General features: G+C 38.3%; 1 protein-coding gene across 1 annotated transcript in view; it reads left to right on the top strand.

Annotated features, from left to right (window-relative positions):
* LOC126332724 (esterase FE4-like) overlaps positions 1-12,475 on the top strand; it is a 70,380-nt gene extending 57,905 nt beyond the window's left edge. The window contains exons 8-9 of the mRNA XM_049996630.1: positions 7,308-7,440; positions 10,817-12,475. Coding sequence (XP_049852587.1) covers positions 7,308-7,440; positions 10,817-10,976 — 293 coding nt within the window. The 3' untranslated portion in view covers positions 10,977-12,475. The remainder of the gene's footprint in view (positions 1-7,307; positions 7,441-10,816) is intronic.
* Positions 12,476-14,803: the final 2,328 nt, after the last annotated feature.

The following is a 14,803-nucleotide window of genomic DNA, read 5'->3' as shown; positions in this document are numbered from 1 at the left end:
TTCTAGAAAGTTGCTCAACAATTAAGGAGGGCAGAAAGTATTCTGCTCTGATGGGAACAGGTATTTCTACTCGGTTTTTCCGACCGGAATGGTTAGATCGAGGAGAGACATGGGCGACAGTGCACGGTGATAGGGCAATAGAGGAGGCAGAGGGTATGAAATCGTTGCACTTGTCTGCGCACTGCCAGGATAACGGTGTATATGATGGTCAGATATGATCGAAGAGTCGAATAGCACAGATACAATTAATACAGGTTTTCATAACTAGTTCGAAGTGCTGTAAGCTTTCCTGAGAAAGGTCTTGCACGATAATATCTTTGTAATCAGTAATTGGAAGTATAAATATTTGCACAAGTTTCTTTTTTAGATGAAAACGGAACCGCTTTTTATATTTTTGTAGGTCGTGGACAGCTGCTGATAACCTTTTGCACATTCTTGTTACGTGCTCAATAAAATTAACATTTTCATCTGTTATTATTTGTAGACTCTTCGCTAAAGGAGAGAAGTTTATATTTGTCCCGTTTAGGGTTAAAGACGGCAATGATTCCAAATAATTCGGCCTCATGTGGCTTGGATTTAGGATGGTCTCTGTTTTAACCCTACATCCTGTGCCCATTTTGATAGTGCACATAGGTTTGTACCGAGACCCCTTTATTTTGTTTAGGTTAACTGATTTTCCACTTCGTTCCATCTGGATTTCATCAGTGCACGTGTGGTATCTGCAATAGGACACATCATTGACATATAATGAAAGAGTATAGGGCCTAATACCGAACCCTGGGGGACCTCTGATACTACGCGCCTCCACTGCGACTTCATGGTGCTTTGCTGGGTAAACAATTGGTATGAACAAAACCATTGTACTGCAACTGGCGAGAAATTTCGTCTGGCAAGTAAAACGTCGAAACCTATAGTGTCAAAGGCTTTGCTGAAGTCGACAAAGAAGTCTAAGAAGCACATCATTGTCGCCTCTTGTGCATCCATGGCAAACTTCACGTCATCTGTTACCGTAATTCAAGAAGAAACTGTGTTGCGATAATTACAGCAGCCTGATTGCTGTTTGTCTATTTAGGGTTTTATGGCTAGTACGGCAAGAAAAAAAGAATAAAAGTGAGATTGTGTTAAAACTCTTATCCTTCTTTACCTCCTCTACATTGCTGCAAATGACGTGTCACTGAGCACATTTGTATTGTGCATGCAGTACACGTGAGGTGCCTAGTTGTTTCCACTGCCCTGTGTGGAATACATAAGTTCTTGTACACTTCACTAACCTGCTGTCTTCATGATGATGATGATGTCCCCAGCGCAGAAAACCGCACGCAGGTCGTGGATTCTTTTTCTGGAGGCTGAAATTAACTTCGCAAGGAATTGCTGCTACGAATGAACTATAACTCATTTGGAATGCCACTCGCGTTTTTATTGACATAGACTCGAGAAACTATTCTTGATCACAACGTATTGAACATATCTCTCCACAGTCATTATATCTGGCTAAAGTAACATGAAATATACCCTGCCACAGACAACATGTCAGTCTACCGGAACAGTCAAAACTGGAGAGCCGGACTGCCCGAGACACTTCTCTCGCCAATCCAGCAAGACGTGACCCGAACGCCACCGAAGTGCATCGGCAGTAATATCGTCAGTGTTTTGTTTTAGTATGCCTCGATTTTAATAATTTTGAAATGACTGATTGATAGCTGGCTGTTGAGAGATGTATATTTTTAAAAAAATGAAGTAATTTGGATGACGGGTTTAATTAATAATAGCAACTAAAGTTTAACGTTTTGGCGCCCTACCGCCAAACACAGCAGCCAATCACAGAGCAACAGCATCATGCAGGCGGTCTTTCTCACGGGAATTGTACCGAAGCTAACATCTGTCACCGGTACCACATCCCACATTGCCTCATCTCTGTGCTTCTTGCATCTCCACTGCCCTGGGAATAGCTACCTGTAGCCTAATATGATGGCTGAATAAGCCAGAAATATTACACTAGGCAATTTGATAGCTGGCCTTGGACTGTATGTTCTGAGGCCTCAGATAGTGCAGAAATAAATCAAAAAGCTCTGTAATCAGAAGGTTCTGTGGCAGCGTCCCCTTTAGGTAGTGTATTAACTAGTCCCCGTTTCCAAGCCTCGGGGAAAACAGTTGTGGTTGTGAGTGCTTGAAGATACCCTTTATAGGGAGCAGTAGTGGGTCAATAATAAGATTCATCATTTGGACTGTGATGCCATCGTGTACTGTAGATGTCGATCCTATACGCATGATGGATTTTTGACGGTATTACAAGTAACATGTTCTACACAGAATTTGTCATGGCTGCTAACGTTTACTCCCATGAGTTAATCAATTGTAGTTGTAGGTACTGTGAAGTACCGGTTCAGTTCTTCAACTGAGACAGTTGGAACAACTACAGTTTTTACTTTACCTATACCAAAACCCCACAGGTCTTTTCGCAATACAGATGGTGTATTTCTGTTCTCGGTTAATGTATGGGCATGCCTGAGTTTTGCAATACAGCTTGACGAACTCTGTTCAATTTCCGTTTGTAAGCAATATGATTCTCAGGCTTGGGCGCCGTTTGTATGCACTATATTCCGCGTCTCTGACATTTATGAGTGGTTTTAGTTCTTCGACTAGCCAAGGTAGAGGTTCCCTTCTCACTTTCCGGTCTTTAGGGTGACATATTTGTCTTATGGTTGTGGAAGGTTGTTGGTAAATGCTTGAAGCTTTGCGTTTATGTTCGAGAAAGGATTAAGAGGCTACACTCAAACTATTTCTTGCACTTCAGTTTCAAGTTCACATAAATTAATGTGTTAGAAGTCTTGGTATGTAACAGACAGTTGTAGTTTCTTTCTGGGAAATTCTACAGAGTACTTCATTCGTAATTACGCCACGTGGAGATATTTGCGAGGTATAAATTACTCTGTTTGGGGATTTCGTTGAAAATATGTCTCTGTGTATGTCACACATGTCGGTATGACGGGTGGGATCAAACTGAAGTAGTGGCATGTTTTAAAAAGAAAGTATCCGCTTAAATTTCTCACTGGAAAGACTGTTATATAGAAAATTTAGGGTAGTCATCAGCTGTAATTGCATGTTCATAGATCGTTTTGAGATCTGTATGAGTATTTTTTAAACAGGAAAGCCCACATACTTTAATAGGTTTGTGGTGGACACACATCAAATACTTTCTGTCAATAGATTGAACTCTATGAACATACGTATATTTCATTTGTTTGTCCTCAATACTGTTGGATGTGCTTAGTACAGTAAGTGGTAAATCAGAGTAAATCTACGCCACTACCCCACGCCCTTCATCTGTCCATGTTTCTTGGCTAAATTTCTCGAGAGTGATTATCTGTCTCAGTGCAAAGCTACTATATTAAATCGTGGAAAAACATGTTTCACAGGCTGTAGAAGAAGTCGGTGGATATGTATGTGAAACGTTCAGAGAAATATGAAAGCGGTTATAATAGTGCAATATAATAGCCATTTTGAGGTGGAACTTCGAAATGTTGCACTGACAGTAACTGCAGAACAAGTAAGATATCAGCTACTGGTAATATTGATAACGTGCACCCATCGGAAACAAATAGATAACTGGAGAAATTCAAAGAAAATATAAATGATGATATATTTCATCAGATACGACAAACTCATCCAGTATTAAATTACGGGTTCAGTGAAGAGACAGTCAATGAAGTACTTAATCGACTGGGAGACAAATGTGTTGCAATAAATCATCAGACTTTAATTCAGCTCAGAATGCAACCACCATGAAAAGATGGAATCGATAAACTGTATACTGAAATATTGAAAGAGATAAATTCTAATTTTGGTAAATGATGTCAACCGGTCGTTCAAAACAAACCATTGCCAATAGAAAGTCAAAAGGAGGATTCATCACAGATCATGGGAGCAGAGGTATTTTTGGACTAATCTGTTAGGGGTCACCAGGAGGTACCAGAAAAACATTTTTGATAAGTTTAACATTAACTGAAGTACGTGCCAAAAAAGATATTTCATTAGCACTGGTATCTACTGGAGTTGCAGCAACGGTAATACGAAGTGAGCGAACTATACATTTTGCTTGTAAACTGTCATTAAATGTTGCAGAAGAAGGTTTCCCAGTCTGTAATGAACTAAACGCATCTGGAAGAGCACACTCTTTAAAGCAGCATAACGTAATCATTCGGGATGAATAAAAATAATCCATAAAAACTAATTCAAAGCAGAACATAAAACATTACAAAATCTCCGAGGCTATTCACAAATAATAGGAGGTTCATTAGTTTTACTTTCTGGAGGTTTTCTGCCAATGCTTCCATTCACTATAAAATCAGCTCCATCACATCAAATCATTACAGTCTGAAGCAATTATTTCTTTTTCCTCGAGTAAAGAAAGTACAGTTAAGAGCTAATATGAGAATTCAAAATTCAGATAATGGAGAAACGAGAAATTTTACTGAAAACCTCTTACCTGTATAACATGCCAAATTTAACCTACAAAAAATTTATCGATCATTGCCACCAATCCCGTTAAAATAATAGATTTTTATCCAAACATTGTTCAAAATTAAAGAAATACAAACTGGTTGTTTAAAAGAGCGAAATGAGCAGTAATAAATGAAGTACTTGACGATATTCACTTAGAAATACAAAACACGACACTCCACGAGGGAAGAATATATAAATCAGTCGATTCAGTGGCTAAGGAAAATGAAAGTATCAGTTTTCCCTCGAACTTTTTGAATTTGTTGCGTCAGAAATGCCTTTACATGGTTTAAGATTAAAGCTTAGATCACCGTTTATTTTGTTGAGAAATTTTGATTGAGTCGAAGGAGAATGACCATAACACAGTGATTACACAACGTAATTAATTTCTTGGAAATCGCTCATATCTACCGAATTGCAGATTAAATTCTAAGGCTAAAAGTTAAATAATGTATTTCATAAACAAGTGTTACAACAGATGAAGTTGATTACGAATGAAATAAAATGAAAAGAATGCAAAGTTTTCTTACTCCTCGTTCTTCTATTCTACGCTGTACTGGCTGTGTGGTGTTATCCACTATGGTTGCGAGTATAGGTATGTCTGAAGTGATAAGTACAACGTTGTGGTGGTCACCAGAACATCTTCTGTCTCTTTTGGAGCAATGCATATTTTGAGGGAAAAATTCGAGATTTGTCTGTAATGTTTTCAAGGTTCCACGAACATTCTTGAATGTTAGTTAACGTACTAAAACACTCTCAAATGCTGTAGATACTCCAGGGTTTCATAGACTTTCCTGAATTGTTCTTTACCATTTTCTAAACAAACATCTTCTCATCCACATATATAAATTCAGGATCCCTGTTCGCTTCTTTCTGTATGTACTGGTTAATCTCAGGAACTGCTGTAGGTATTTTGATATGATTTAAACTAATAAGTAGACGGATTTGTAGGCTGGTGTACATAATCTACAAAGACTTAGAGCAAAACACCTGAACTATTTAGAATTTGTCAGTCGCTACTGTGAAAACGAGGCCATTGCCATTTAGTGGAGAGCTGCAGAATTCCGTGGATCCATAGCTCTGTGCAGCGCGAGGTAGCCACGGCCAAACTGAGTGCGCGCGAAAGCTCTGCTTATTCTAATATGCCGAAAACAAAAGGAACGTGTATTGTGCGGCGCGGTCTATGTGGCGCGACTTAACGTATTCGTGCATTATGTGTTTTGGCGCAACAGAATAGTAGCAGCGTTGCTCATTGGTTGGATTTGTGGATTTAAGAGGTTGTTAAAGGAGGAAAGGGATTTCGGCACGATCTTCTTGAATTCATAAAATTAAAGTATGGCACGGCGTTCAGAAACTCCTTGCGTAGGCCTAAAGAAAATTTCGAAAGGCTTCTGAAGGTCGCTGGGAGACACATTTCGAAAAAAGGCAACTATTTAAGACTGTCTGTTTCTACTTCCTTCATATTTGCAAGTGAAATTCGCGCTAATAATTCACTGCACGTTTTTGAACAACAGGCAGTGAATTAGGTAACTTCGAAGTATCGTAAGCAACTATTTAGAACAGTTGCACAGAGAAAAAACACGTGAATTCAAAATCCATGGTTTTTAATTTTTATTCAGACGTAAATAATTTTCCTTGAAGCTACTTTAGAAATGGATGTGCCTTTGATTCGTTTATGCAAAGAAAATTCCTTCAACTGCGTACCGGATGACTCAGACTTCAAGCTTTCTGCTTCCCGTCAATCAAACATAGGCGCGTGCACGATTCTTTGAGTTGCAGGGCGAATAAGTTTGGTATTTGTGGTCTTCGGACATGAACCATCCAATTAGCCTCTGATACATGATATGCTACGTATTCAAAGACGTATCCAGTATTACACACACACACACACACACACAGAGACTCACACACACACACACACACACACACACACACGTTCTCATAGAATATCTATATTTTTATTGACGTGTTAATTTAATCATGATTTTTTTCCCATCGTTGCCATGTGACGCCACTGCAAACATCAGTGACCTATGGAACAGAAACATTCATGCCTCCTGAAAAGCTTCCAAGGTTGCGCTGCATAAATCGTGTCATATGAAACTGAAAATATTTAGTTACCTAACATGTTTCAGAGAATTTTCTGATTAACTCTACGCAGCGGCCCGTAAACAAACCTACCGCTACACCAGAAAAACTGTCCTACCATAGATACCTAGTGCAATAGTGAGAAACCGGGACTTTTCGTTACTACCGATTACAGTTGTGTATGGTTACATTCACTGGTTGATTTTATCTTTTCACAGTCCGTCATCGTTAATGACTACGTTTCAAAATGAGAAACCCGTTCTTTGCAAATTAATTCTTACATTTACTCAAAATAATCGTGGAATCGCTGTCGGATGGTATCATTTCTCTTTATTATTATTATTATTGCTCTTACCGATTTACATTTTTAATTACATTACCATAGCAGTTAAGAAATTATGTTTACATCAGGAAATGTCGATCTCAACTTATTTACCTATCTGGCCATGTATTTACTTTATTTTTAGCTACCCGTTAGCAGTTACTGAGAGATATATTTCATACGCCACTACAATGACAGGCAGACTATGATGATCATAGTTCAGATTCTGATTAATGTCGGTATTGGGAAATGACTGTGTCTTTCATTGATTACTGGTTCTGTTTTTACACAATAATGTTTGAATAATGTCCTACTGAAGCTTGTCGCTTCTTCTAGCTTATGTTCTGAATATTATTTTGTGCAATTTCCATTACATTTCCTGTGATGTTCTCTGCAGGTGCTTGTCACGGAGACGAACTGATGTACTTGTTCAGATCATCGAAGCGGCCCATAGATGTTGAAGCTGGATCCGTGGAAGCGAAAACAATTAACAGAATGACGCGACTCTGGACAAATTTTGCTAAAACTGGGTACGTTAGGAATACATTTGGCACTTTAAGACGTTGCAGATTTTATAAAGTGTCAGTTTGAATGAAGCTTTTATGAAATTTAAATAGGTCTACAAACGTATAATACAACCTCTCGCAACAGTTATATGTAGACTCGAATTGTTCTATATCTAGTTTACATAATAATGGGGTCCTGAGTATTAGTTTTCGATACTTCTGAGAGTGCCCAAAATTTATTACTTTGATTTTCATGGAACCTGTATTTTGATGTGGAAATTTCTAACAAAATAAATACATAAAATTTATAAAATGCTACAATTTTCCAGACAAGGAATTGTTTATTTCAGTTTGAGTAAATATAGGAATGATGTCTCAAAAGAACAGAGAAATATAGATGAACCAGTTCCTCCATAAATTTCTAATTAATTTAATGTTTCGTAATAGGCTGCGTCGTTGGAGAAAAGAAGATATGCTTGAGTTTTTTTATTATGTCCATTAACCTTGGAACTGTACAATAGTACACTTGAGGAACAGGAAAAAGTAAGCCAACTAAGGTGTATTAGCAATGCCTAGCTGAGGAAAAAGTATCTAGAGACTTTTGCCGCGCGGCCCTTTTGTTATGGAAATCCGGTGGAAACGCGACCAGAGAGATCTAATTTGTGCTGTTGTCGAAGAATATTTGATCTTACGTTGATGGAAAAGGTACAAAAAAAATAGTAACATAGGAAAACCCACAGACAAAGAAAACAGCGTATCGAGTACCCATACAGCAGAAAGGAAGAATGACAAATGTAGAGTACCTAATTATATCTAAGATGAAGTAAGATGTACAAATGTACATGGTAGTCCATATACTATCGAAAAAAGCGTTCCCTGATAAATGTATTTATTATAAAAATATATTCTAAATGTCGGCATATGTACTACAGAATTCTGGTTTATATTAGCTGAAAGGTTCAAGCACTTCATTTGATCCAGAAACCAAGGAAGTTACTTTAGAAGGGAAAGATTATATGTGCTGACAGCGACTGAAGCAAACAAATCAGGCTAGAGCAGTTTTTTTTTTGTGCGGTGGTTGCGTAGATACTAAAGTATTGGCAGGTATTATAAAAACACGGAGGCTGGGCGCCATACAAGGCCACAGACTGATAACTTAGGAAGGAGGTAATTAAAATCAAATGATGTGCTGAACTCTCCCACTGAGTTTAAGAATGTGTTTCAAGGTATCAGTAATATACGAATAACACGCTGAGTTTTGGGAAGGAATGCGAGGGCAGTTGTAAATTGCTTTTGCTTGATGCTCATAGCTGATACTTTTTGATTTCTGATTCTCAGAATACTTCCGTATTGCACATAGAACAACGCGTGTTGATAACACATTTGTGCTTAAGAAATATTCGGTGTATAGTAACTGTTTGTGCTTGGTATGTCGTGTAGTGTATATTTAGGAATCCATAAGGCAATATTTACTGAGAAAGTTAGACGTGTAGATAATTTCTGGTGCTCAAGTCATTACTGGCTCGCAAAAAGCATGAATTTCAGTGTACTTCATTGATACCACATGAAGCATTTATTATTGTTTTTCAGCTTTCCTCTATCGTATAAATCTGTGCTTGTCTTTTATAATATTTTAGTTATGGCGCTACATGTTTTTATTTATGAGTATTACTTTCCCTAAAATGTTTTGTATTTAAATTTTCGATTCTCTTTAAATTTTCCTTAAAAAGACGGAGGTCAGTTACAGCATCACAATTTCCACAAACATTTATACATCAGCACCGAAATGACGTAAACAATAAACATTAAGGCACTGACCGAATTTAATGTGTCTGCTATGATCACGAACTGCCAACGATCAACATTCGCTGATTTTATTCTCCTGCTTCAGTACGTTAGACTACCTTTCGCTGGCACAATTCAGGGGCAGGATCTAAACATTGGAGTTTCTTTTGTTTCAGATTACATACCCATACCATAGTTCTACTTACAGTGAATTAAAATCTCTAAAATAGTGTTCAGGTGGCTAATTGTGTTAACTTTATTCATCTTATATCAGTAGCGCGTGAGTAATAGATACCTATAGTTACGCTGATTGCAACATTTAGACTGAAAAGTTTGTAGCACAATCATAGGCCACGGCGGCTACTTTCGAATCGTTCCATCGTTGCTTGCGTATCGTTGGTTCGCTGCCGTGCCGTGTGGCTAGGTAGCTCTCCAGGATACTGAGGGGAGGGGGGGGGGGGATAAGCTAAGCGAAGGAAAGTTGGTGCAGCGGCAGTGAGGCGATTGCAGCGGCCGTGGGAAGATCGTTTATGGGGAAGCGTGGGTAGTTGGCCGTGCTCCACTTTGGTTATAGCTTTGCGGTCTGTGGGGGCTGGCAGCGTTTTGCAGTCACTATCCCGCTGCTTACATGTTGACCTACTGGCTCAATTGATTTTTGGAGCCTTCCTTTTGTATGAAGCCGTTCTCCTGGAAGGGAAGCTATTGCTGTTCCGAACTCTGGATCCAAGTCATTGTAATTTTTTCCTTCCCGCTTTTGTATTGCCAGGGTGACTGAGAGCTGGCCTGAGATTGTATTTTAAATGACTGTATTCACCTGCTTTGGCTCCAGCTATGTGTAATGAGATATTTTTTAAGTTTGCATATGAGTGATTTCCTTTACGTTCATGCATTTATTTGTATTAGAATTTGATGGAAAGCTTGGTGTGTTCTAGTATTGCTCACGTGGACTGCTAAGTTTAAACTTCAGTTACGTTACTGGTCGGTTGTTTCGTTGGGTATATCTGATCTGCTATTTACTCGTGGGCTCACTACTGGAACTGTAATTAAGTGTAAGCTATTGATGCCTAATTTTCCTTGTTCCAAGTTATGGAATTTTACGTGTACCATGCTGCGCAGCAATGCAAGTTTTGGTGATGCATATTTGTGACGTAGCTAAATTTTTCTTGCAAATTATATAAGATTTCTGTAAATTTCTTGTGCTGTCTAGTCAGCAGATCAATTGCATTCTAACGTGTTTGTAAGCTTCTTCATGTTGTTGAGGATTCAAGCCCTGATATCTTTTTTGGGAGATTGCTTCAGTTTGCTTCAGTCCAAAGTGTACTGGCCTAGTACAAGGTTTTTTCTTAAGAAATTTAATACTTAGACTGCAGTTCAAATTTGGTCTACCTTTCTGTGCAGTTGACGTGTGTTTTCCCTCTTGTATCTCGTCTTATCTTTTGTATCCTACGTCTGCCTGCCATCCTACCACTTCTACTGTACTGTTCTGTTTAGCCTATAGTTCGACACTACATACCTCTTCTTCACTTAAGTGAATGTTCTGTAACAATGCCACCTATGTCATCTGCGAGCATATCAAGAACTGTGAGACGTACAGTTTTGCGTCGTGTGTCTGCAGGAACCCAACACCGACCTCCAGAGATGAAGAGCTGGTCGTCACGTGGCCAGCGTTTACCGAGGGCGTTCCCAACTACTTGCACATCGCCAACAGTGGCCTCACAGTCAAGCAGAGTCCGTTCAAGAGCAGAATGGATTTTTTGGAGAGTATCTACAAATAAATTTGCACTCTGTACTTGACCATTACTTACTGGTAACATTAATACGAAAATTCGACTGATAGCTATAACTGAAATCATCCCAAGCTCACGTTGTATTTGAGGAGCTGCACGCAATAACAGCGGACGTACAATTACGTTTTCTGAAGAAACAGAAGTGTAAACTCATTATCTGCTAAATCTCAGCAATAATTAACAAAATATGGTTAAATATTATTCTCATTTCTTTCTGATGACTATATAAACAGTTTCAAAAAAAGTCTTCAAGGTATTCTGCAATTGTAGGTATGCATCAAAACAGAAATACCTAGCATACGCTTTTGTTGCAATGAATGTATGCGAGATCTGCTTTTACTTCTGGTTTATTGTGAAAAGTCGGTTAGGTAGCAGCTTAAAGGTTACGATTATATTTACAAATAATTACTCTTCAAATTTTCAAGTTTCACCCATTTGATACTTATATTTATCAGCATATTCACCATCAGGAATTTCAACCTCACTGGACAGAACTAATAATTTCTAATAACACTCCTCATTTTCAGATTTCAAATGTATAACGATATGCAGTACTTCATCGCTTTTTTGTGCTGTTACTCCTGGTTTTCCTACATCACTCAATCTGATATCTGTGTATTTGACACACTGAAAACTTTCATTGAAGAATAAAAGTGGATGGTATATAGAAAAATAGGACTCTGAATCCAGTATCCTTATAAAAAAATTTGCAGATTTCTGAATACAAAACTTGTATTCCTTAGCAGGCAGGCATTCTTAAAAACATTGGACTGACCGCTGACTCCCAGTCTTTGATTAAGGACGCAGGCATAGATGTATGAAATGATTGTTGTTGTTTTCTGCTTTCTTTCATAATGTTTTCGAACCCCTTCACTATTTGTCTATTCTCTACTTGTTTTAACTGTTTGCCATATTTATCAAAATTTCAGTAACACAGACTGTAAGAATGTCTTGTTACAAGGAAAATGTGTTCCACATCTACTTTCAACAGTTTTGAAAGTTTTGACAGCGAAGCACAGAACTTTAACATTACACAACTTTTGTTCTGCCGCACCACGCACCCCTCCCGCGAATATGAGAATAAAACCATTTTATTTGTATGTGACATTTCTCCAAATTCAGATATAATAAAATTAAACATAAAAGAATTTTTGTTTGGATTTTGTTTGTGTTCAAACATTAAAAAGCGAAAGAAAAAAGTGCTACCATCGTTATGACAATGTACACGATGAGAGTGTAAAGGAACAGCAACGTTTTGTAGAACTAAGCAGTTACATTTAGACATGGAATGAGAGGTTTTGAGTATAATCTGATTTAACACAAGTAGGTTACAATCATCCTTACTTGTTCGATACTGAATTTTTGATTAAATGTCGTAATTCTCTAACTTTTTTCATAAAAAAATACTGAACTTAATATGCGATGTCTAGTTCCACTGATGTATGTTTAACATTCAGTACAATAATCACACATAACTGTTGGCTATCCCAACAAGTACCCACAGTGTTACCTGAAGTATTTACTGCATGATATGTTCTATAACTCACGTTCGCTGGCTACCCTGTTATATCATACAACATTTAATGCAGGATTTTTAAAATATTTTCCTCCCATCTTTGACCTCCTGTAATAAGAATCTTTGTGAGGAATCGAGTATTCCTTTCTTTCAGATGTACAGATTTCAATATGGAAATAATTATAATAATAATATTATTATAATAATAGAATTACTGAAAATATCCTCCCCTCACACCCCACCCATGAACCATAGACCATATTCCTCAGCAATACAGATAGCCGTACCGTAGGTGCAACCACAACGGAGAGGTATCTGTTGAGAGGCCAGACAAACATGTTGTTCCTGAAGAGGGGCAGCAGCTTTTTCGGTAGTTGCAGGGGCAACATTCTGGATGATTGACTGATCTGGCCTTGTAACACTAACCAAAACGGCCTTGCTGTGCTGGTACTGCGAACGGTTGAAAGCAAGGGGAAACTACAGCCGTAATTTTTCCCGAGGGCATGCAGCTTTACTGTATGGTTAATGATGATGGCGTCCTCTTGGGTAAAATATTCCGGAGGTAAAACAGTGCCACATTCGGATCTCCGGGCGGGGACTACTCAAGAGGACGTCGTTATCAGGAGAGAGAAATCTGGCGTTCTACGGGTTGGAGCGTAGAATGCACGACCACGAGATGCGGGCAATACAAAATCAAATAGGGGTAATGCAGAAGTAGGTTTAATGATGAATAAAAAAATAAGACTGCGGGTAAGCTACTACAAACAGCATAGTGAACGCATTATTGTGGCCAAGATAGATACGAAGCCCACGCCTACTACATTAGTACAAGTTTACATGCCAACTAGCTCCGCAGATGACGAAGAGATTGATGAAATGTATGATGAGATAAAAGAAATTATTCAAATAGTGAAAGAAGACGAAAATTTAGTAGTCATGGGTGACTGGAATTCGATAGTAGGAAAAGGAAGAGAAGGAAACGTAGTAGGTTAATATGGATTTGGGGTAAGAAATGAAAGAGGAAGCCGGCTGGTAGAATTTTCGACAGAGCACAACTTAATAATAGCTAACACTTGGTACAATAACCATCAAAGAAGGCTGTATACATGGAAGAAGCCTGTAGATACTGGCAGTTTTCAGATAGATTATATAATGGTAAGGCAGAAATGTAGGAAACAGGTTTTAAATTGTAAGACATTTCCAGGAGCAGATGCCGAGTCTGACTACAATCTATTTTTATGAACTGTAGATTAAAACTGAAGAAACTACAAAAAGGTGGGAATTTAAGGAGATGGGACCTGGATAAACTGACTAAACAGAGATTTTACAGGGTTTCAGGGAGAGCGTAAGGGAACAGTTGAGAAGAATGGGGGAAAGAAATACAGAAGAAGAAGAATGGGTAGCTTTGAGGGATGAAGTAGTGTAGGCAGCACAGGATCAAGTAGGTAAAAAGACGAGGGCTAGTACATATCCTTGGGTGGCAGAAGAAATATTTAATTTAATTAATGAAAGGAGAAAATATAAAAATACAGTAAATGAACTAGGCAAAAATGAATAAAAAAAGTCTCAAAAATGAGATCGACAGGAAGTGCAAAATTGCTAAGCAGGCATGGCTAGAGGACAAACGTAAGAAAGTAGAGGCTTATCTCACGAGGGTAAGATAGATACTGCCTACCGGAAAATTAGAGAGCTCTTTGAAGAAAAGAGAACCACTTGTATGAATATCAGGTGGAAACACAGCTCCAAGCAAAGAAGGAAAAGCAGAAAGGTGGAAGGAGTATATAGAGGATCTATACAAAAGTGATGTGCTTGAGGACAATATTATGGAAACGGAAGACGATGTAGATGAAGATGAAAGGGGAGATATGACACTGCATGAAGAGTTTGACAGAGCACTGAAAGACCTAATTCGAAACAAGACCCCGGGAGTAGACAACATTCCATAAGAACTGCTGACAGCCTTGGGAGAGCCAGTCCTGACAAAACTCTACCATCTGGTGAGCGAAATGTATGAGATAGGCAAAATACGATCAGACTTCAAGAATAATATAATAATTCCAATCCCAAAGAAAGCAGGTGTTGACAGATTTGAAAATTACGGATCTATCAGTTGAATAAGTCACGGCTGCAAAATACTGACGCGAATTCTTTACAGACGAATGGAAAAACTGATAGAAGTCGACCTAGGGGGAAATTAATTTGGATTCCGTAGAAATATTGGAACACGTGAGGCAATACTGACCCTACGACTTATCTTAGAAGCTAGATTAAGAAAAGGGAAACCTACATTTCTAGCATT

Source organism: Schistocerca gregaria, chromosome 2, assembly GCF_023897955.1.
Source record: "Schistocerca gregaria isolate iqSchGreg1 chromosome 2, iqSchGreg1.2, whole genome shotgun sequence".
Classification (NCBI taxonomy): domain Eukaryota; kingdom Metazoa; phylum Arthropoda; class Insecta; order Orthoptera; family Acrididae; genus Schistocerca; species Schistocerca gregaria.
Note: the sequence above shows the minus strand (reverse complement) of the source record. Positions and strands in the feature narration are given on the sequence as shown.